The 22,010-nt window shown below is 45.4% G+C and overlaps 1 protein-coding gene across 1 annotated transcript in view; it reads left to right on the forward strand.

Moving 5' to 3' along the window:
• LOC141105647 (alpha-2-macroglobulin-like) overlaps positions 1-22,010 on the forward strand; it is a 232,651-nt gene that overhangs the window by 12,684 nt on the left and 197,957 nt on the right. Inside the window, exons 3-5 of the mRNA XM_073595623.1 lie at positions 501-660; positions 3,829-3,881; positions 14,005-14,025. Coding sequence (XP_073451724.1) covers positions 501-660; positions 3,829-3,881; positions 14,005-14,025 — 234 coding nt within the window. The remainder of the gene's footprint in view (positions 1-500; positions 661-3,828; positions 3,882-14,004; positions 14,026-22,010) is intronic.

Below are 22,010 nucleotides of genomic sequence, written 5' to 3' on the forward strand. Positions count from 1 at the left end.
TATACTTACCTGCTCTGTTGCAGTGGATTTGCACAGAGCAGCCCTGATCCTCCTCTTCTCGGGTCCCTCTTCTGTGATCCTGGCCCCTCCCTCCTGTGCCCCCACAACAAGCAGCTTGCTATGGGAGCACCCGATCCGAATCACAGCTCTGTGTATCCATTCAGACACGGAGCTCCGACCCAGCCCCCCCTCCCCTTATTGGCTAGCTGACTTTGATTGACAGCAGCAGTAGCCAATGGCACTGCTGCTGTGTCTCAGCCAATCAGGAGGGAGAATCTCAGATGGCTGAGACACTCCTGGACATTGCTGGACAGAGATGGGGCTCAGGTAAGTATTAGGGGGCTGCTGAATCCAGAAGGCTTTTTATCTTAATGCATATAATGCATTAAGATAAAAAATCCTTCCGACTTTACAATCACTTTAAGTAAATCAACCCTATGGACACTTGAATGTCTGTGCTGTCTTTTACACTGTAGTATGTTTTATGCTTTCTTGCTTAGGTTCCCATGCCTAAACAGTTGGAAGTGGTTGGCACGTTGAGCATCTCCATAGAAAATGCAGGGCAATCTATCATGAAGAGCAGTAAAGTTCTGGTGAAGAAGACAAGATCCAGCCTTCTGATTCAGTCAGACAAAGCTGTGTACAAGCCGGGACAAACTGGTAACTGTTTAGTCAATAAGGGGGTCTTCCAGCAAGTTATAAATTCATATTTGAAAAGCAATTCTAGGCAATAATTAAAATCAACCAGAAAAAGTGCCATGCAGGAAATGCTGGGAGTGACCTAGTCATAAAATACTTACTTTATTATTATAAAACTAGTAGTATGTATTGTGATATATGGATGAGGATTGATACTGTATTTATTGGCGTATAACACTCACTTTTTCACCATGAAAATCGGGTGAAAATAGCGTATGCCTGTTATACGCCAATACTTCAATTTTAGCTGCCTCGGAGGGGACAGGGAGGGGGGGGGGGGGGCGAGCGCCGTCAGATTACATACAGTGAGAATCTCCTGTTTACTTGGTGGCCTCTGTAATAGGAAGTTCAGTCTCCTGGGCCGCCATTGGACCACTGTTCTATCATAGGATGTAATCTGTATGTAATCTGTCGGCGCTCATCCCACCCCACTCCCTGTCCCCTCTAGGCTGCAGATGGGCATCGATCAGGTTGCACTGATGGCAATGGTGAGGCTGCTGCATTGATGGCAATGGTGAGGCTGCTGCATTGATGGCAATGGTGAGGCTGCTGCATTGATGGCAATAGTGAGGCTGCATTAATGGCACTTGTGAGGCTGCAGATGGGCATTGAGCAGGCTGCATTGATGGCAATGGTGAGGCTGCAGATGGGCACTGACCCTTATTTTGCTTCAAAGTTCCTTATTTATAATTTAAGTTTTTTTTCCTGAAACTTCCCTCTTAAAATGAATGTGCGTGTTATACGCCTGTGTGTGTTATACGCCGATAAATACGGTAATTATTGTTGAGGCAAGTGTTCACTAGGCGATATGGAATGTTCAACTCCTCTAATCTAAAGAAATTAATTTTCCTTCAGCAACTTGGTTCATTCAATGAGAGACAATTATTGGACTTCAGAACAGATGACAGAGGTACAGACAGGATAGATGGACAGGGTACAGGATATTTAGAATATTCATGCAACCATCAGATACCTTGAGAGAGCCCAATTTCTCCTGTCATAACTCAGTCAAAAGAACCGTCCCTAATACAGTTTACTATCAGTAAGCAAAGCTGGAGGGATTCAGTTTGGCTGACAAAACACTTTTGATCTTAACATGAAAAGACTTCACTTATAATTAAGGTAAATAGCAATTAAAGTCACTATAGTGTTTACCAGGTAAACAAGTTACCCTTTGAATGCCATTTCCCATGAAGACATGTTGACCCCTCAAGTCTAATTACCATCATTAGATACTTTTTTTTTGTATTGCTTATGGCAAACTTATTATTTCATTTATTAATAGGAAAAAAGCTCTTCAAACCTGCCTAAGCCTATGTGAAAAAGTAATTGCTCCCTCCCATGCTGAATCATGAATGAACTGTGAGTAACCACAATTATTTGGAAACCTGAGTTAAATTTCACTTGCCACACCCAGGCCTGATTACTGCCAGACCTGTTGAATCAAGAAATCACATAAATAAAAGCTGTCTAATAAAGTGAGGCATGCTAACAGATCACAAAAAGCCACTCATCATGCCACATCTAAAAACATTCAAGAACAGATTAGTAACAAAATAATGTACATGTATCGGTCTAGGAAGGGTTTCAAAGACATTTCTAAGGCTTTGGAACTCCAGTGAACCATGGGGAGAGCCATTATCCCCAAATGGAGATAACTTGGAACAGTAGTGAACCTTCCCAGGATTGGCGGCCTACAAAAATTACTCCAAGAGCATGACGACGACTCATCCAGGAGGTCATAAAAGAACCCAGAACAACATCTAAATAACTGCAGGCCTAAATTGCCTCAGATAAGATCAGTGTTCATGATTCAACAATAAGAAAGAGACTGGGAAAAAATGGCATCCATGGGAGAGTTCCAGGGCCAGAGCAGCTTCAGGACCTGGATAAATTACCATACTTGATGGAACGATAAATTCTGAGCTCTACCAGAAAATCCGAAAGGAGAATGTCCGGCCATCAGTTTGTGACCTCAAGCTTAAGTGCACTTGGGTTGTGCAGCAGGACAATGATCCGAAACACAACAGCAAGTCCACCTCCAAATGGTTCAAACAAAGCAAAATATAAGTTTTGGAGTGTCCTAGTCAAAGCCCAGACTTAAATCCAATTAATATGCTGTATCATGACCTTACACAGCCCATTTATGCTGGAAAACCCCCTGATGTGGCTGAATTAAAGCAATTCTGCAGAGAAGAGTGGGTCAAAATTGCTCCACAGCAATGTGAAAGACTCATTGGCAGTTATCGCAAACGCTTGATTGCACTTGTTGCCGCCAAGGGTGGCACAACCAGTTATTAGGTTTAGGGGGCAAATACTTTTTCACATAAAACCATAATTTAAAAACTGCATTTTCTGCATTTTGTATTTACTTGGGTTATCTTTGTGTAATAATAAAATTAGTTTGATGATCTCAGTCATTTAAGTGTGACAAATATGCAAAAAATATGCAAAAATATAAAAAATCAGAAAGGGGGCAAATACTTTTTCACACAGCATTGTGTGTATATATATATAGATATATATATATCTATATATATATATCTATATATATATAGATATATATATATAGATATATATATATATCTATATATATATATATATATATTTATACAATATCATGTGGTCAAACTACAAAATCAAATATGTGATGTAGGCTCAAATACCAATATTATGTTTTCCTAAGCACCCCTTTGAACCTTTTGTAAATACTTGATGACTTTTGGAAATGTTGTTATTGGGAGATTTGTAGAATTAGCAGGCTGGAAAGCTTATCCACTGAAATTACTCTTTCTAAAGCCAGGTACACATTATTAATTTTTTTGTTCAAAAACTGTGAAAAAAACTGACAGCTTCGGTCGGAGCCGCTGTACTAACCATGCAAATTTAGTTCAGTAATCTCCCCCGCTGAGCTGTTGTGTTCTTACAAAAGTAATGAAGCACAAAGTACTGAAAAGTGGGAAGCAAAGTCTGCATATATAATATGCAAATATGTCTGTACATGTATAATTAGAAATTCTACATCTTAAAGATCTAAGATACAAAATAGAACTTTTTAATACATTAATAAAAAACCGCTAAGATTAGAATGGAACTATAAAAACAACATATTCAATTTGTCTTTTGCAGTAAAGTTCAGAATTCTATCTATAAATGAAGATCTTCAACCCAAAGACATTGTGGTAAGTATGTAAGGTTTGTTTTTTAATTCTTCCAAGAAAAAGTGCTAGATGACAGTTTAAAGTGAACCTGTATTTAGAAGGAAACAACAAAAATAAAAGCAGCAGCACCAGGTAACTGACAGTGAAAGCAGTCATCACCTGCTCAGTGCCTCTGGACTTTCAGTCGATATTTACATAAACATAGACCCAATTTCCTGCAGCACTGACACACATTATGCTGGGAAAGACTTAATCAAACTCTCAACAATAAGTGATACCCTGCCCTAAGGCAACTCTTCCTGTAACTATGACACCAACTGTTACAAGCTTCATAGCAGGGCCTTTCCTACCCACATCCGCCCCGTCTATCCATGAATCTAGCCCTTTTCAGGATGCCGAATGCATAAATTCTAATGGCGGGGTGTTTTTTTTGAAGCCCCTGATTAGAGCTAAAGGCTCTAATATGCTTCAAAATAGAGTGGGCTCAGAGTTCAGAGCATTGCGTTATGAGCCCACCCTGGTATGTTACAATAGCAAATTAATATTCGCTATTGAAACACTGATCCTTTTCGAGACCCGTTTCCAGATTGGCCGAAAAGAGAAGCATCCAATTACCCGCCGAGGAGGAGGGAAGAAACGGAAGTTGCGGAGAGCAGGGGAAGCTGCCGCCGGGATGCCTGTGGAGATCAGGGGAAGCCACCACCACTGCCATGATACCCGCGGAGAGCAGGTGAAGCCGCCGGTGAAGCCCGTGAGAAGTGCTGCCCGACAATAGATGGGGTAAGTGCTCCAGACCCGACCGACCGGTGGGAGGGGGTTGGATGGTGATGGCACTGTTTGCAACCCCTCCTCAAAAAAAATTACAACCGGCCGACACTGCTACTTATAATTGTCATACTCATTAATTTTTACAGCCCTTCAAAGCTAAAGGATAGACTTGTAAGACATAAATACAAACGAGTAAGAAATAAATGAAACTATAAAAATCGAAACCTTTACCATTTGGATGTTCTGTCCATCTGACAAAGCTCTGGGCTTTTCCTTGCAGCTGGTTTCCATTTCTGCTCCCAATATGTGTTTGTTGCATATATCCCCATGTTCATGTTGCTATATATTATCAATGTGTAATAAATTTTGAATATTTTTTTACCATCAAACTGTTTGTGGTCTGGTTTAAATTCCCAATCTGAAGAATTCATATTTTGACTCAAAACCTTACCATAGAACAAGAAAAACCCTCATTATTATATACATGTTAATGTCATTTTAATTTTTGCGGTGGTAGCTTAGATTGGTCTCCATCCTTTCCGGTTTTATTTTTTTTTTCCCCTAATGTTTTTCATGTGCACATTATTGATTATAAATATATTCTCCTGATTTTTAAAGCTGAGGCTGCTATTGCTCGACTCCTTCTGAAATGCTAGTTGCCTGCCCTCTTGCTTTGTACTTGAATTTATGTCCTAAGACACGACTCAACAAACATAGAAACTGAATTGCATGCTTATTCCAGCTCCCCTATAATTTTCCCATGACACGTTTGCTTTAAGATTCCTCTTAGTTTTATCCCCTTGTTCTAATCTTTTGAGGCAGAAAATCTTATTGTGTTATGGTTAAATTATTTTCTGAATAAGACATTGGCAGGGGCCGTAGATATCCTTTTTTCTTGAGGGGTTCAACCTTAGGGTCACAGAGTTCAGAAGTGCATAAGAAACAGAGTGCAGAGTACAGGAGTGCATAGCTTACAGAGGCCGGCACTCTGTCAGCACTCCCTGCTGCGCTGTGCCATGGATGCTCTGGGGGGGTTGGAATCCTTTACGCCCTCTTAATATACACCTCTGGATAGTAGATGTTGTATGTGTGTTTCTTTAAAAGACAACTGCAGTCAAAACTATTATTGTTTAAGCTTGGTTCACATTCTGACTTCTTGTATCTCTCAGGGATATCTCACAAGAATTCTATCACCTTGCATATACTGTGGCTATAACAGCAGTGGCGGCCCATCCATTAGGGCCGCACGGGTGCCACAACCCCCATCCATGCATTCGGCCTCCTGATCTACATGCAGGGTGCCAGACACATGGATTCCAATGTCGGGGGTGTATTTTTTTGAAGCACATGATTAGAGCCAGAGGCTCTAATAGGCTTCAAAAAAGGGTGAGCTTGGGGCGCAGATCCCACCCAGTTGAGTGACAATAACGAATGAATATTCACTCTTGCTACACTGATCTTCCTCCCTGCCAATCAAGAAGTGGGTCTTGAGACCCGTCACCTAATTGGTTGACAGGACAGCCAATCCTTTCAAACGCTTAGGAGGAGGAGCCGCACGGCGGAAGTCACCGTGATACAGAAGAGGAGGAGAGGACACAGGACCCGCTGCCCACAACCCGCCAACCTGCCCGTAGGAGCCTGCAACCTAGATGGGGTAAGTGCCGGCGGGACGGAGGGTGCCGCCGACCGATCAACTGGCCGCCACTGCTTCATAGTATTTCCAAGCTTCTGTTTGTTTGCAGAGATGGCATTCCCCAATATTTTGGGTGTCTTAAGACCAAACGGGAGGCATGTTTATTATATTGTGAGGTGTGCTTCAACTTTGAGGTGTGCTTATACTTGACTTTCTGCAAAGTCCATATTGATATAGGACATCTTGAGGCTCCCAGGGTGCAGCTAATGCACATTGAACAGTCTCTACAGTCAACACAATTTGGATAGTGTTTGTTTTTTAGCTTAATAATAGCATGCAATGCCAAGCTGTGGTTTCCAAAGCGAGCAAAATCTTTTCTTGTATTAAGAGAGGTATGGACTCCAGAGAGAGAGATATCATTTTGCCCCTGTACAAATCATCATTTGGAATATGCAGTTCAGTTTTGGGCACCAGTTCTCAAAAAGGATATCGGGGAACTGGAGAAAGTGCAGAGAAGGGCAACCAAACTGATAAGAGGCAGGGAGGAGCTCAGCTATGAGGAAAGATTAGAGCCTTAAAAAAAAAAATTGGGTCTTAGGCACTGGTGCTGGTGCCACATCACTGCAACCCCTCACAGATACTCTAGTTGGAGCGCAGGAACGAGCCCTGCTGTAAAGTATTGCACCAAAAATTGTAATTACATGCCCCTGTTAAACAGGGGCTGAAAAATTGGGCCTTAGCCACTGGTGGCGGCGCCCAGAACCAAAAATGTTCTTACAAGCTATCAGCATGGTCATTGAGGAGGAAGAGGATAATTACTCAGCATAACAGAATAGTCACTCAGCATCAGCATAGGCAGTCTTGAAGGGATCTGACATTTCAAAAAAAAATTTTCGTTACATCAACATCAGCTGCTTGGTAGCTGGGGGTGATCTAAGACTGATTCATTTTTATGAAGGTCAGTCGATCGACCGAGTCGGTGGACAGACGCACCCTGTGATCGGTTACAAAGCCTCCAGCAGCACTGAATGTGGATCAGGGAGGCCATGCAGCGTAGTTTTTCTGAGGCATTTGGTCCGGAGTCCTCTGGGTCAATAAGGACGACACTATCCGCAGCCACCTCTTCCCAGCCACGTACAAGTCCATGGGTTTCTTGGGACTGTAAATGATCCCTTAAAGACTGCTGCTAATGCTGAGTGCCAGGCTCCACCTCCATGCTGACACAATCCTCCTCCTCGTCCTCTTCCTTTGTGATCGGCGGGCATGCAGGAACTGGATAAAGGGGGCCTTAAAAGCTAAGGAAGTCCTCCTCTTCCTGCCTCTATTCTGCCTCAAGTGCCCTGTCCATTATTTCACGCAGTGTGTGCTCCAACAGGTGGACAAGGGGGACAGTGTCACTGATGCATGCACTGTCACTGCTCACCATCCTCTTGGCCTCCTCAAATGGTGACAGGACAGTGCATGCATCACTGATCATGGCCCACTGGCGTGGGGAGAAAAAAACAAGCTCCCCTGACCCTGTCCTGGTACCATAGTTGCACAGGTACTCATTGATGGCCCTCTGCTGCGTGTGCAGCTGCTGCAGAATGGCCAACGTTGAGTTCCACCTGGTGGGCATGTCACAGATTAGGCGGTTCTTGGGCAGGTTAAATTCCTTTTGGAGATCTGCCAGCCGAGCACTGGCATTATATGACCGGCGGAAATGCACACAGATTTTCCTGGCCTGCCTCAGGACATCCTGTAAGCCCAGGTACCTGCCCAAGAACCGCTGTACCACCAAGTTAAGGACGTGAGCCAAAAGGGCACATGGGTCAGTTGTCCGTGTCGGAGGGCAGAGAGGAGGTTGGTGCCATTGTTGCAAGCCACCATTCCTACCTTAAGTTGGTGTGGCGTCAACCACCTCTGAAGCTGCCCCTGCAGAGCTGACATAATCTCTGCCCCAGTGTGGCTCCTGTCCCCCAAGCACACCAGCTCAAGCACCGCATGGCATCTTTTGGCTTGTGTACTTGCGTAGCCCCTCGAATGTCTACGGAGCACCGCTGGTTCCGACAAAGCACAAGAAGAGGCCATGGAGGAAGAAGAAGACGAGGGGGTGGAGGAGAGATGTGTGTCAGAATCACTAGTAGTGGCATTTTGGAGGCGTGGTGGCGGAACAACCTCAAACACTACGGCACCTTGTCCTGCATCCATCCCAGCTGCCAGCAAAGTCACCCAATGCGCCATGAAACTTGGGTAACGTCCCTGTCCATGCCTGCTGGACCATGAGTCAGCAGTAATATGCACCTTACCGCTGACCGCCCTGTCCAGCGAGGCCAAGACATTGCCTTCCACATGCCGGTAGAGAGCCGGAATCGCCTTCCATGAGAAAAAGTGGCGTTTGGGAACCTGCCACTGAGGAACCACACATTCCACAAACTTACGGAAGGGGGCAGAGGCTACCAACTGAAAACGTAGCTGTTGAAGTGCTAGCAATTTTGCCAAGCTAGCATTCAACTGCTGGGCATGTGGATGGCTGGGAGCGAACTTCTTTCTGTGGTGCAGCAGCTGGGGCAGGGAAATTTGCCTGGTACAATCTGACATCGGTGTACCGATAGCAGGTTGCCCGCAAGCAATTCTACAATTCTACACCTTCATTCCTCTCAGTGCAGGTCTCAGAGAGGACTGAAGATATAGTGGGGTTGGAGATCCCAGCTGATGAGGAGCAAGGAGAGGTCCTCTTTATTCTTTGGTGTGAGTCTTTTAGGTACGCTTGCCAATGAACTGCATGGCAGGTCAACATATGTCTGGTCAAGCATGTGGTGCCCAAGCGGGAGATGTTTTGGCCACGCGAGATATGCTTAAGACAAATGTTGCAAATAGCAGCGGTGCGATATGATGCACACATCAAAGAACTTTTGGAATAACGTGCAGCGACAGCAGCGCCCTGCACATGCGGAGCTCTGCAGTGTGATGCAGTCAGTGTGCTGCCCTTAGGCTGGCCCCTGGAGGGCATCCTGCCTCGTTGGTGATGTGCTTCCTCCTCCTCCTCCTCTCTCCTATCAGGCACCCACGTGGAGTCAGTGACCTCATCATCCCCTCCCTCCTCATCACTGGAGCAAAGCTGGCAGTATGCTGCAGCAGGGGGAACATGACTGTCAGATTGCTGTCCTTCTTGGGCACCCCCTCTGTCTGGGCTCACGTTACTGCCTTCCTCTAGCTGAGTACCATCGTCGGAGCCTTCAAAATGCTGGGCATCCTCCTGGAGCATGTACCCAACACTGTGGTCAAACAGTTTGAGGGACTTCTCAGAAGGACATGGTGGGGCTAGGCAAGGAGTCACTGATGCCATTGAGCCAAGGGAAGAGGCCATGTTGGCAGATGCTTTGCCAGACAAAGTACCCTGAGCCTGGGTGAGAGAGGATGAGGAGGATGAGGAAGGCTTGGTCATCCACTTGACCAAGTCTTCCGCATGTTGCGGCTCAATGCGGCCAGCTGCCGAAAAAAAGGCCAAGCGTGTCCCACGGCCATGTGCTGATGAGGATGCACCGTGTCCATGACCAGCACTGTTGCCTCTAGACACAGAGCCTGCTTGCCCTCTTTTATTGGCTTGTGACTGTCTGCCTCTTCTTGTTGGCCTTCCAGACATACTATTGGCCTGCAGTGAGCTGCACAAACTGGGATGTATATATATATACCGATTATACTGCAGCTAGCAGAATCAACTGCCTGCCTGTAGTATTATTAGTATGATAACACCTGCACTTGTCTTCAGGTAGCTATACTGTAGGTGCAACTGTGCAGGGTACACAGTACAGTAACTGGAAATACTTCAAAGAGCCTACACAAGCATCTGGCTGCAGGTAGCTATACTGTAGGTGAGACTGTGCAGGGTACACAGTACAGTAACTGGAAATACTTCAACAAGCCTACACAAGCACCTGGCTTCAGGTAGCTATACTGTAGGTGAGACAGTGCAGGGTACACAGTACAGTAGCTGGAAATACCTCAAAGAGCCTACACAAGCACCTGGCTGCTGTTAGCTATACTGTAGGTGAGACTGTGCAGGGTACACAGTACAGTAGCTGGAAATACTTCAAAGAGTCTACAGAAGCGCCTGGCTGCAGGTAGCTATACTGTAGGTGAGACTGTGCAGGGTACACAGTACAGTAACTGGAAATACTTCAATGAGCCTACACAAGCACCTGGCTGCAGGTAGCTATACTGTAGCTTAGACTGTGCAGGGTACACAGTACAGTAACTGGAAATACTTCAATGAGCCTACACAAGCACCTGGCTGCAGGTAGCTATACTGTAGGTGAGACTGTGCAGGGTACACAGTACAGTAGGTGGAAATACTTCAATGAGCTTACACAAGCACCTGGCTGCAGGTAGCTATACTGTAGGTGAGACTGTGCAGGGTACACAGTACAGTAGCTGGAAATACTTCAAAGAGCTTACAGAAGCACCTGGCTGCAGGTAGCTATACTGTAGGTGAGACTGTGCAGGGTACACAGTACAGTAACTAGAAATACTGTAAAAACACCTGCCTGCCTATATACAACACCTGGGATGCATATATATATACACAATACACTGTAACTGCAGCTAACTGACTCGACCTGCCTACTCTATCTAACTTAAATCAAATGGCACTGTCTGTCTGTCTCTCTCTCTATCTCTGTCTGAATGCAGAACACACTACAAAGGGCCGCCATTCAGGCGGCCTTATATAGTGTGGGACGTGTACTAAACCCCCTGAGCCATAATTGGCCAAAGCCTCCTTGGCTTTGGCCAATTACGGCTCTCTGTTGAGATGGCGCTGTGATTGTCCAAGCATGTGGGTCATGGTGCATGCTTGGCCAATCATCAGCCAGCAATGCACTGCGATGCCGCAGTGAATTATGGGCTGTGACGCTCCACTCCAATTTATTGCGAACGGCCCATATCGTTCGTAATTCGGTGAACGACCGAACACATGATGTTCGAGTCGAACATGGGTTGGACTCAAACACGAAGCTCATCCCTAATGCTCATATATAGTAGGTATTTCCTTCAGCTTCCATCGCTAAACAAGGAAGTGAAGTATGTGCTGGGGAGGGGGTAAAAAAACAAACCTGTTGCTTTCACACTAAATTAGACACATACAATTCGTTTTGTTCCAAATTAGTTTTTTAACGAATTTCAACAAATTTGTTAATTCGCAAATATCCAAATTAAGGAAAACCTGTTTAACAAACTTTTCCGAATATTCGTAAATTCTAATATTCGAAAATTTGAAAATCTGAAATAATAACTAACTAATAATAACTTAACAATTATTATTATTATTATTATTATTATTATTATTATTATTATTATACGAGATTTATATAGCGCCAACAGTTTACGCAGCGCTTTACAATGTATAAGGGGGACAACACAATTACAGTACAGTTCAATACAAAAGGTACAGGAGGGCCCTGCTTGTAGAGCTTACATTCTAAAGGGAGGGAGTGGTGGTACAAAAGGTAATAGCTGCAAAGAATGATTTGATGGGGGTGGCTCAGGGACAGTTATGTGAGTGTGGGATAGGCTTCCCTGAATAAATGAGTTTTCAGGGATCTCCTAAAGGTGGACAGGGTAGGGGCTGATTGGACATACTGGGGCAGGGAATTCCAGAGGATGGGAGAGGCTCTCGAGAAGTCCTGAAGGCAAGCATGGGAGGTGGTAACAAGGGAGCTAGAGAGCAGGAGGTCCTGGGAGGAGCGAAGGGGGCAATTTGGGCGATATCTGCAGATGAGGTTGGTGATGTAGATGGGGGCGATGTTGTGAATGGCCTTGTATGTTATGGTTAGCATTTTGAATTTTACACGGTGGGGTAGGGGAAGCCAGTGAAGGGATTGGCAGTGAGGAGCAGCAGTCACGGATCGATTGGTGAGGTGTATTAGTCTAGCAGCAGCATTCATAATAGACTGAAGGGGGGATAGCCTGCTTAAGGGTAGGCCATTAAGGAGAGAGTTGCAGTAGTCGAGGCGGGAAATAATCAAGGAGTGAATAAGTTGCTTTGTGGTGTCATTAGTCAGGAAGGGTCGAATTCTGGAGATGTTGCGGAGGTTAAGGCGGCAGGATTTAGCCAGTGACAGGATATGGGGGCTGAAGGAGAGGTCAGAGTGAAGGATTACACCCAGCACCCTGGCATGTGTGGAGGGACCAATGGTTGTGTTGTTGATATTAATGGTGAAGTCACAGGAGGGAGACCGTGAAGGAGGAAATATAACAAGCTCAGTTTTAGAAAGATTAAGTTTGAGGAAGTGGTGTGACATCCATACCGATACGTCTTTCAGCAAGTTTGAGATCCACGAGGAGATAGTGGGGGTGAGTTGAGGAGTGGAGAGATAGATCTGTGTGTCGTCGGCATAGAGGTGGTATTGGAAGCCATGGGAGGTTATCAACTGGCCCAGGGAAGAGGTATAGAGTGAGAAAAGGAGAGGCCCAAGGACGAAGCCTTGGGGTACCCCAACAGAAAGAGGAAGGGGAGCGGAGGAGATGGAGTTGTAAGTGACACTGAAAGTGCGCTGAGATAGGTAGGAGGAGAACCAGAATAATGCAGAATCACGGAAGCCAAGGGAGTGTAATTTGATGAGGAGCAGTAGGTGGTCAACTGTGTCAAAGGCAGCAGAGAGGTCTAAAAGTATGAGTATGGAGTAGTGGCCATTGGTTTTGGCAGTTATTAGGTCATTGATGAGTTTTAGTAGGGCAGTTTCAGTAGAATGTTGTAGGTGGAAGCTAGACTGTAGGGGGTTGTTGTCCGTGAGGTAGCGACTCATTTGGTCATGAACAAGGCGTTCAATTAGATTGGAGGCAAACGGGAGAAGGGAGATAGGTCTTAAGTTATTCAAACAGGTGGGGTCTAGTGAGGGTTTTTTGAGTATGGGGATAACCAGTGCATGTTTGAGCGGGGAAGGAAAGGTGCCGGAGGAGAGGGAGATTTTAAAGAAAGAGGTCAATTACTAACTATTAAATTCTAGGTATTGGAATTTCCTTTCAAATTTGGCTGTTAGTTAACTTAGCGAATACAAATTTATCCGAAGTTACAAATTATCTGAAATAATGAATGCCATATCTAAATGAATGGGACGTAATGAATTAATAATAATAAATAACATTAATAATAATAAAAACGTTTTATTATTATTATTTATTATCAATGTGTTCCGTTCCATTTGTTTAGATACGGCATTCGTTATTTATATTATATGTAATCATAACGAATGACCTGAAAAACGAAAAAAAATTAAAAAATAAAAGCGAATTAAATGAAAACAAACAAATTTTTTGGCAGTGCACATGTCTACACTGAATGAACAAAGCACGGGTTTTCTTTGAATTTAGTCCAACATTACTTTTAGGAACACAGGAAAAAAAATTGAAATTACTGGCAGACACAAAGATCTATTTTTTTTCATCCAAGCTTCACACAACTTTCACCCAAGGTCACACATTTTACATATTAGATCTAATTAGAACATTTTTGAAATTGGGTGAACATTGTGTGAATCTTCAGTAAAAAGGATAAATGAACCCATAATATTATTACTCCCATTAAAATGTAAAAAAAATAAAAATAAAAACGGTTTATAGTTATTTAAATGATAAAAACCATATTAATAAAATAGTATTACAACCGTAATGAAATCAGTTACCTATAAATAAGGCTAATGCAAATAGGAGTTAAAATTTGTATTCATAATTTTAATTATCTTTCTTTTGTCTTTCTTTTTTTAGCTTCCAGTCGTAGAACTGCAGGTAAAATATTTAACTCATATTTAAGTCAAAACTAATAGCATTATGATATTTTAAACTTAGGATTTCATTATTTTATGTTAATGCTATCTCCTAATTTTTGTTGCTTATTTTTCAAGATGTAGTCAGCAGTGCTGGGACAGGGTCATCCAGAGCCCAGGGCTAACATGCCAAATTGCGTCCCCCCCCTCCCCAAGTTGTATGAGCATTATCTGTCAGCAACCCCCCCCAAAGAAAAATAAATACAAATTGAGCACTAATCTGCATCCTTACCCCTTAAGCAGAAATTTCACCTCCTCCCAATACAAATCTGCCCCCTGCTGAAATCCCCTTCCCAGCAAAAAGCTTTGCCCCATCCAACCCCCCCCAGCTCAAATCATCTCTTTCCCCATATGCCACCAGCACAAATCCACCCCCCAAATATAATCTCCCCCCTGCTAGAACAATTCCTCTACCCCTCATATTTTCTCTCTGAACACAAATCCTAACCCCCAATCCAAATCCCCTTCCTGGCACAAATTCTCCCCAATCACCCAACCTATCACAACCCCCCCCCCCCAAATTTCTACTCTTAGCACAAATACCCCCAATCATCTCTGTTAGCACAAATACCACCCCCAAAAATATCCCCCCACCATATTACCCTTTCTAGTACAAACCTCCCAAAATTACCCCTCTTAGCACTTCTTCCCCCATCCACCCTCCCAACACAAATATCCTCAAATCACCACTCCTATCACACCTCCCCAAATTTCCATTACTAAAATAATTCTTATTCCCCCTCCCAACACAAACCCCCTCCCCCCTACCTCCTTGTGGTGGCCCCCCTTGCCCCACATGATACCACAGTGCCTAGGGCAGCCGTCCCTTCTGCCCACCCCTTGTCCTTGACCTGGTAGTCACTAAAAGTTATAGTTTCTCCACATTTGTGTCAGAACTGCATAGTCCAGGTTGTTTCAAAAAAGGTGGAATAACCAACATGGCTGTTACAACATAGTACATTCCTGTGACCCACAACAACCAGTCTTAAATCAGCTTTAGGCAGTTAATTAAATTATTTTATTTAAAATGTCATTGAGAGGTTGTGTGTGCGTGTGTTTTGCTTGTGCTTTAGTACAAGTGCATTTTGATCTTTGGAGCTTTACCATAATAAAAGGACCACTATATTTAAAATATGTGTCAGTCACTTTAGGCTAAATGAGGTTAAAGAAAATGTGTAACACACAAATAAAAGAAATATCTGACCCCATATATAATGCATATATGAAATCCCAACAATATGCCCTTTGTATAGGGAATCCCACAAATCAGTGTAGCACTACCCCTGCAGGAGCCGCTTGGTTCTCTGTTCTTAATACTGTACTGCCACTGGGAGCACAAATATAGATATCTTGCATACAACTAAGGTTCAGTATAAAAAACAGTATAAAAAACAAACATCAGGCTGGTTAGCGGGGAATGAATCCAATATATTGTTATGGGTTGCTGTAAATAGCAGTATGCACATAAATGACTAAGTAAAGGATTAGGGCAATCACAGTTCACTTGACAATATGTTCACTAGTCTATAGCAGCATAGAAAATGAAGTTCTGTAAAGCTAAATTAGTGTAAACCTGGTAATCCACAATATCTGCAATAAATAATGGCATTAGAAAACAGTGATATCGCCTCTGTAAACAGTAGGCTATATCCATTTTAGGGTGCACTCTATATGAATGGCAGTGCTGACATTTAAGACTTCTTAAAGTGGTATTTCTTACTAAGGGACAATAGGCAACATTTTTGTGAAGCAGCTATCTGAGTAAACAGTGTTTAGCCCTAGTTCTTCAGCCGGCTAGTGTTGGGGCCCATGGTGGTGCACATGAGTATAGTCCCAGTAAAGTCTGCATGCAGTAAGTATTGCTGCCAGTTAAAAGTCCAGTCCCTATGTGCTCTGTCTCTGCTAGCAGCAACAGGTAATGGCAACAGTTTCCTCTCATCAGTCCCAGTGATACAGCAACAGATGTCCCAATTAGGGATGAGCCGAAGACCCCCTGTTCGGTTCGCACCAGAACATGCGAACAGGAAAAAAGTTTGTTCGAACACGCGAACACCGTTAAAGTCTATGGGACACAAACATGAATAATCAAAAGTGCTAATTTTAAAGGCTAATATGCAAGTTATTGTCATAAAAAGTGTTTGGGGACCTGGGTCCTGCCCCAGGGGACATGGATCAATGCAAAAAAAGTTTTAAAAACGGCCGTTTTTTCAGGAGCAGTGATTTTAATAATGCTAAAAGTCAAACAATAAAAGTGTAATATCCCTTTAAATTTCGTAGCTGGGGGGTGTCTATAGTATGCCTGTAAAGGGGCGCATGTTTCCCGTGTTTAGAACAGTCTGACAGCAAAATGACATTTCGAAGGAAAAAAAGCCATTTAAAACTACCCGCGGCTATTGCATTGCCGACAATACACATAGAAGTTAATTGATAAAAACGGCATGGGAATTCCCCACAGGGCAACCCCGAACCAAAATTAAAAAAAAAAAAATGACGTGGAAGTCCCCCTAAATTCCATACAAGGCCCTTCAGGTCTGGTATGGGTATTAAGGGGAACCCCGGCCAAAATTAAAAAAAAAAATGACGTGGGGTTCCCCCTAAATTCCATACCAGACCCTTCAGGTCTGGTATGGATTTTAAGGGGAACCCCGCACCAAAAAAAAAACAAAAACGGCGTGGGGTCCCCCAAAAATCCATACCAGACCCTTATCCAAGCACGCAACCTGGCAGGCCGCAGGAAAAGAGGGGAGGACGAGAGTGCGGCCCCCCCCTCCTGAACCGTACCAGGCCACATGCCCTCAACATTTGGAGGTAGCCCCCCAAAACACCTTGTCCCCATGTTGATGAGGACAAGGGCCTCATCCCCACAACCCTGGCCGGTGGTTGTGGGGGTCTGCGGGCGGGGGGCTGATCGGAATCTGGAAGCCCCCTTTAACAAGGGGACCCCCAGATCCTGGCCCCCCCTTGTGTGAAATGGAAAGGGGGTACTTACCCCTACCATTTCACTAAAAAACTGTCAAAAATGTTAAAAATGACAAGAGACAGTTTTTGACAATGCCTTTATTTAAATGCTTCTTCTTTCTTCTATCTTCGTCTTCTGGTTCTTCTGGCTCTTCTGGTTCTTCCTCCGGCGTTCTCGTCCAGCATCTCCTCTGCTGCGTCTTCTATCTTCTTCTCCTCGGGCCACTCCGCACCCATGGCATGGGGGGAGGCTCCCGCTCTTCTCTTCATCTTCTTCTTCATCTTCTTCTCTTGTTCCTTCTCCTCTTCTTCTCTTCTTCAGTTTCTTCTCCGGGCCGCTCCGCACCCATGCTGGCATGGAGGGAGGCTCCCGCTGTGTGACGGCGTCTCTTCGTCTGACGGTTCTTAAATAACGGGGGGCGGGGCCACCAGGTGACCCGCCCCCCTCTGACGCACGGTGACTTGACGGGACTTCCCTATGACGTCACGGGGAATGCCACAGGGAAGTCCCATCATGTCCTGTGCGTCAGAGGGGGCAGGGTCACCGGGTGGCCCCGCCCCGTTATTTAAGAACCGTCAGATGAGGAGACGCCGTCACACAGCGGGAGCCTCCCTCCATGCAAGCATGGGTGCGGAGCGGCCCGGAGAAGAAAATGAAGAAGAGAAGAAGAGAAGGAAGAAGAGAAGAAGAAGAAGATGAAGGGAAGAGCGGGAGCCTCGCCCCATGCCATGGATGCGGAGCGGCCCGAGGAGAAGAAGATAGAAGATGCCGCGGAGGAGATGCTGGACGAGAATGCCAGGGGAAGAACCAGAAGAACCAGAAGATGAAGGAAGATAGAAGAAAGAAGAAGCATTTAAATAAAGGAATTGTCAGAAACTGTCTCTTGTTATTTTTAACATTTTTGACAGTTTTTTAGTGAAATGGGAGGGGTAAGTACCCCCTTACCATTTCACACGGGGGGGTGGGATCTGGGGGTCCCCTTGTTAAAGGGGGCTTCCGGATTCCGATAAGCCCCCCACCCGCAGACCCCCACAACCACTGGCCAGGTTTGTGGGGATGAGGCCCTTGTCCTCATCAACATGGGGACAAGGTATTTTGGGGGGCTACCCCAAAGCACCCTCCCAATGTTGAGGGCATGTGGCCTGGTATGGTTCAGGAGGGGGGCCGCACTCTCGTCCCCCCCTCTTTTCCTGCGGCCTGCCAGGTTGCATGCTCGGATAAGGGTCTGGTATGGATTTTTGGGGGGACCCCACGCCGTTTTTTTTTTTTTTTGGCGCGGGGTTCCCCTTAAAATCCATACCAGACCTGAAGGGTCTGGTATGGAATTTAGGGGGAACCCCACGTCATTTTTAAAAAAAAAATTTGGCTGGGGTTCCCCTTAATATCCATACCAGACCTGAAGGGCCTTGTATGGAATTTAGGGGGTAGGGATGAGCTTCGTGTTCGAGTCGAACCCATGTTCGACTCGAACATCGGCTGTTCGATCGTTCGCCGAATTGCGAACGTTATGGGCCGTTCGCGCTAAATTCGTGTGGCGCGTCACGGCCCATAATTCACTGCGGCATCGCAGTGCATTGCTGGCTGATGATTGGCCAAGCATGCACTATGACCCGCATGCTTGGCCAATCACAGCGCCGTCAGTAGAGAGAGCTGTAATTGGCCAACGCCAGGGTGGCTTTGGCCAATTATGGCTCAGGGGATTTAGTACACACCCCACACTATATAAGGCCGCCTGCACGGCGGCCCTGTGTAGTGTGTGTTCCGGTGTGCTGAGAGATAGAGAGAGAGAGAGACAGTGTCATTTGATTTGAGTTAGATAGATTAGGCAGAACAGTCAGTCAGTTAGCTGCACTTACAGTGTATTGTGTATATATATGCATCCCAGGTGTTGCATATATATATATACACTGTATTCAGTTTAGCTAGATCCGTTCCTGTTATCTTCTATCTAGACTATTTACATTTAATGCAGTGCGTCCTGCTCACAGTGTTCAGCTAGATCCGTTCCTGCTATTTACATTTAGTGCAGTGCGTCCTGCTCACAGTGTTCAGCTAGATCCGTTCCTGTTATCTTCTAGACTATTTACATTTAGTGCAGTGCGTCCTGCTCACAGTGTTCAGCTAGATCCGTTCCTGCAATTTACATTTAGTGCAGTGCGTCCTGCTCACAGTGTTCAGCTAGATCCGTTCCTGCTATTTACATTTAGTGCAGTGCGTCCTGCTCACAGTGTTCAGCTAGATCTGTTCCTGCTATTTACATTTAGTGCAGTGCGTCCTGCTCACAGTGTTCAGCTAGATCCGTTCCTGTTATTTACATTTAGTGCAGTGCATCCTGCTCACAGTGTTCAGCTAGATCCGTTCCTGCTATTTACATTTAGTGCAGTGCGTCCTGCTCACAGTGTTCAGCTAGATCCGTTCCTGCTATTTACATTTAGTGCAGTGCGTCCTGCTCACAGTGTTCAGCTAGATCCGTTCCTGCTATTTACATTTAGTGCAGTGCGTCCTGCTCACAGTGTTCAGCTAGATCCGTTCCTGTTATCTTCTAGACTATTTACATTTAGTGCAGTGCGTCCTGCTCACAGTGTTCAGCTAGATCCGTTCCTGCAATTTACATTTAGTGCAGTGCGTCCTGCTCACAGTGTTCAGCTAGATCCGTTCCTGCTATTTACATTTAGTGCAGTGCGTCCTGCTCACAGTGTTCAGCTAGATCCGTTCCTGCTATTTACATTTAGTGCAGTGCGTCCTGCTCAGTGTTCAGCTAGATCCGTTCCTGTTATTTACATTTAGTGCAGTGCGTCCTGCTCACAGTGTTCAGCTAGATCCGTTCCTGCTATTTACATTTAGTGCAGTGCGTCCTGCTCACAGTGTTCAGCTAGATCCGTTCCTGCTATTTACATTTAGTGCAGTGCGTCCTGCTCACAGTGTTCAGCTAGATCCGTTCCTGCTATTTACATTTAGTGCAGTGCATCCTGCTCACAGTGTTCAGCTAGATCCGTTCCTGTTATCTTCCTACTGACAGGCAGGCTTGTCTGGTTACAGTATATAAAGCTACCTGAAGAAAATTACAGGTGTTCTATTTGATCCTATTAGTACCACGGTCAGGCAGCTAGACTATTTACATTTAGTACAGTGCGTCCTGCTCACAGTGTTCAGCTAGATCCGTTCCTGTTATCTTCCTACTGACAGGCAGGCTTGTCTGGTTACAGTATATAAAGCTACCTGAAGAAAATTACAGGTGTTCTATTTGATCCTATTAGTACCACGGTCAGGCAGCTAGACTATTTACATTTAGTACAGTGCGTCCTGCTCACAGTGTACAGCTAGATCCGTTCCTGTTATCTTCCTACTGACAGGCAGGCTTGTCTGGTTACAGTATATAAAGCTACCTGAAGAAAATTACAGGTGTTCTATTTGATCCTATTAGTACCACGGTCAGGCAGCTAGACTATTTACATTTAGTACAGTGCGTCCTGCTCACAGTGTTCAGCTAGATCCGTTCCTGTTATCTTCCTACTGACAGGCAGGCTTGTCTGGTTACAGTATATAAAGCTACTTGAAGAAAATTACAGGTGTTCTATCCCAGCTTAGTGCAGCTACAGGCCATTAGTATGTCTGGAAGGCCAAGAAGGAGAGGCAGACAGTCACAAGCCAATAAGAGAGGGCAAGCAGGCTCTGTGTCTAGTGCTGGTCGTGGAGACGGTGCATCCTCATCAGCACGTGGCCATGGGACACGCTTGGCCTTTTTTTCGGCAGCTGGCCGTGTTGAGCCGCAACATGCGGAAGACTTGGTCGAGTGGATGACCAAGCCGTCCTCATCCTCCTCATCCTCTCTCACCCATGCCCAGGGTGCTTTGTCTGGCAAAGCAGCGGCCTCTTCCCTCAGCTCAATGTCATCAGTGACTCCTTCCCTAGCTCCACCATGTCCTCATGAGGATTCCCTCGAACTGTTTGACCACAGTGTTGGGTACATGCTCCAGGAGGATGCCCAGCGTTTGGAAGGCTCTGATGACGATACTGAGCTCGATGAAGGCAGTAACATGAGCACGGACAGAGGGGGTGCCCAAGAAGGACAGCAATCTGGCAGTCATGCTCCCCCTGCTGCAGCATACTGCCAGGTTTGCTCCAGTGATGAGGAGGGAGGGGATGATGAGGTCACTGACTCAACGTGGGTGCCTGATAGGAGAGAGGAGGAGGAGGAGGAGGAGGAGGAGGAGGAGGCGGCGGCACATCACCAACGAGGCAGGATGCCCTCCAGGGGCCAGCCTAAGGGCAGCACATTGACTGCATCACACCCCAAAGCTCCACATGTGCAGGGCGCTGCAGTCTCTGCGCGTTATTCAAAAAGTTCTTTGGTGTGGGCCTTTTTTGAGACGAGTGCATCAGATCGCACCGCTGCTATTTGCAACATATGTCTCAAGCGTATCTCGCGTGGCCAAAACATCTCCCGCTTGGGTACCACATGCTTGACCAGACATATGTTGACCTGCCATGCAGTTCGTTGGCAAGCGTATCTAAAAGACCCACACCAAAGAACAAAGAGGATCTCTCCTTGCTCCTCATCAGCTGAGATTTCCAACCCCACTAGACCTTCAGTCCTCTCTGAGACCTGCAGTGAGAGGAATGAAGGTGTAGAATTAGGTGTGTCACAGCCAAGTACTTGTGGGCAATCTGCTTTTGGTACACCGACGTCAGATTGTACCAGGCAAATTTCCCTGCCCCAGCTGCTGCACCGCCGAAAGAAGTTTGCTCCCAGCCATCCACATGCCCAGCGGTTGAATGCTAGCTTGGCAAAATTGCTAGCACTTCAACTGCTGCCTTTTCAGTTGGTAGACTCTGCCCCCTTCCGTGAGTTTGTGGAATGTGCGGTTCCTCAGTGGCAGGTACCCAAACGCCACTTTTTCTCACGGAAGGCGATTCCGGCTCTCTACCGGCATGTGGAAGGCAATGTCCATGCCTCGCTGGACAGGGCGGTCAGCGGTAAGGTGCAT

The sequence above is a fragment of the Aquarana catesbeiana genome, linkage group LG08, assembly GCF_042186555.1.
Source record: "Aquarana catesbeiana isolate 2022-GZ linkage group LG08, ASM4218655v1, whole genome shotgun sequence".
Lineage (NCBI taxonomy): Eukaryota > Metazoa > Chordata > Amphibia > Anura > Ranidae > Aquarana > Aquarana catesbeiana.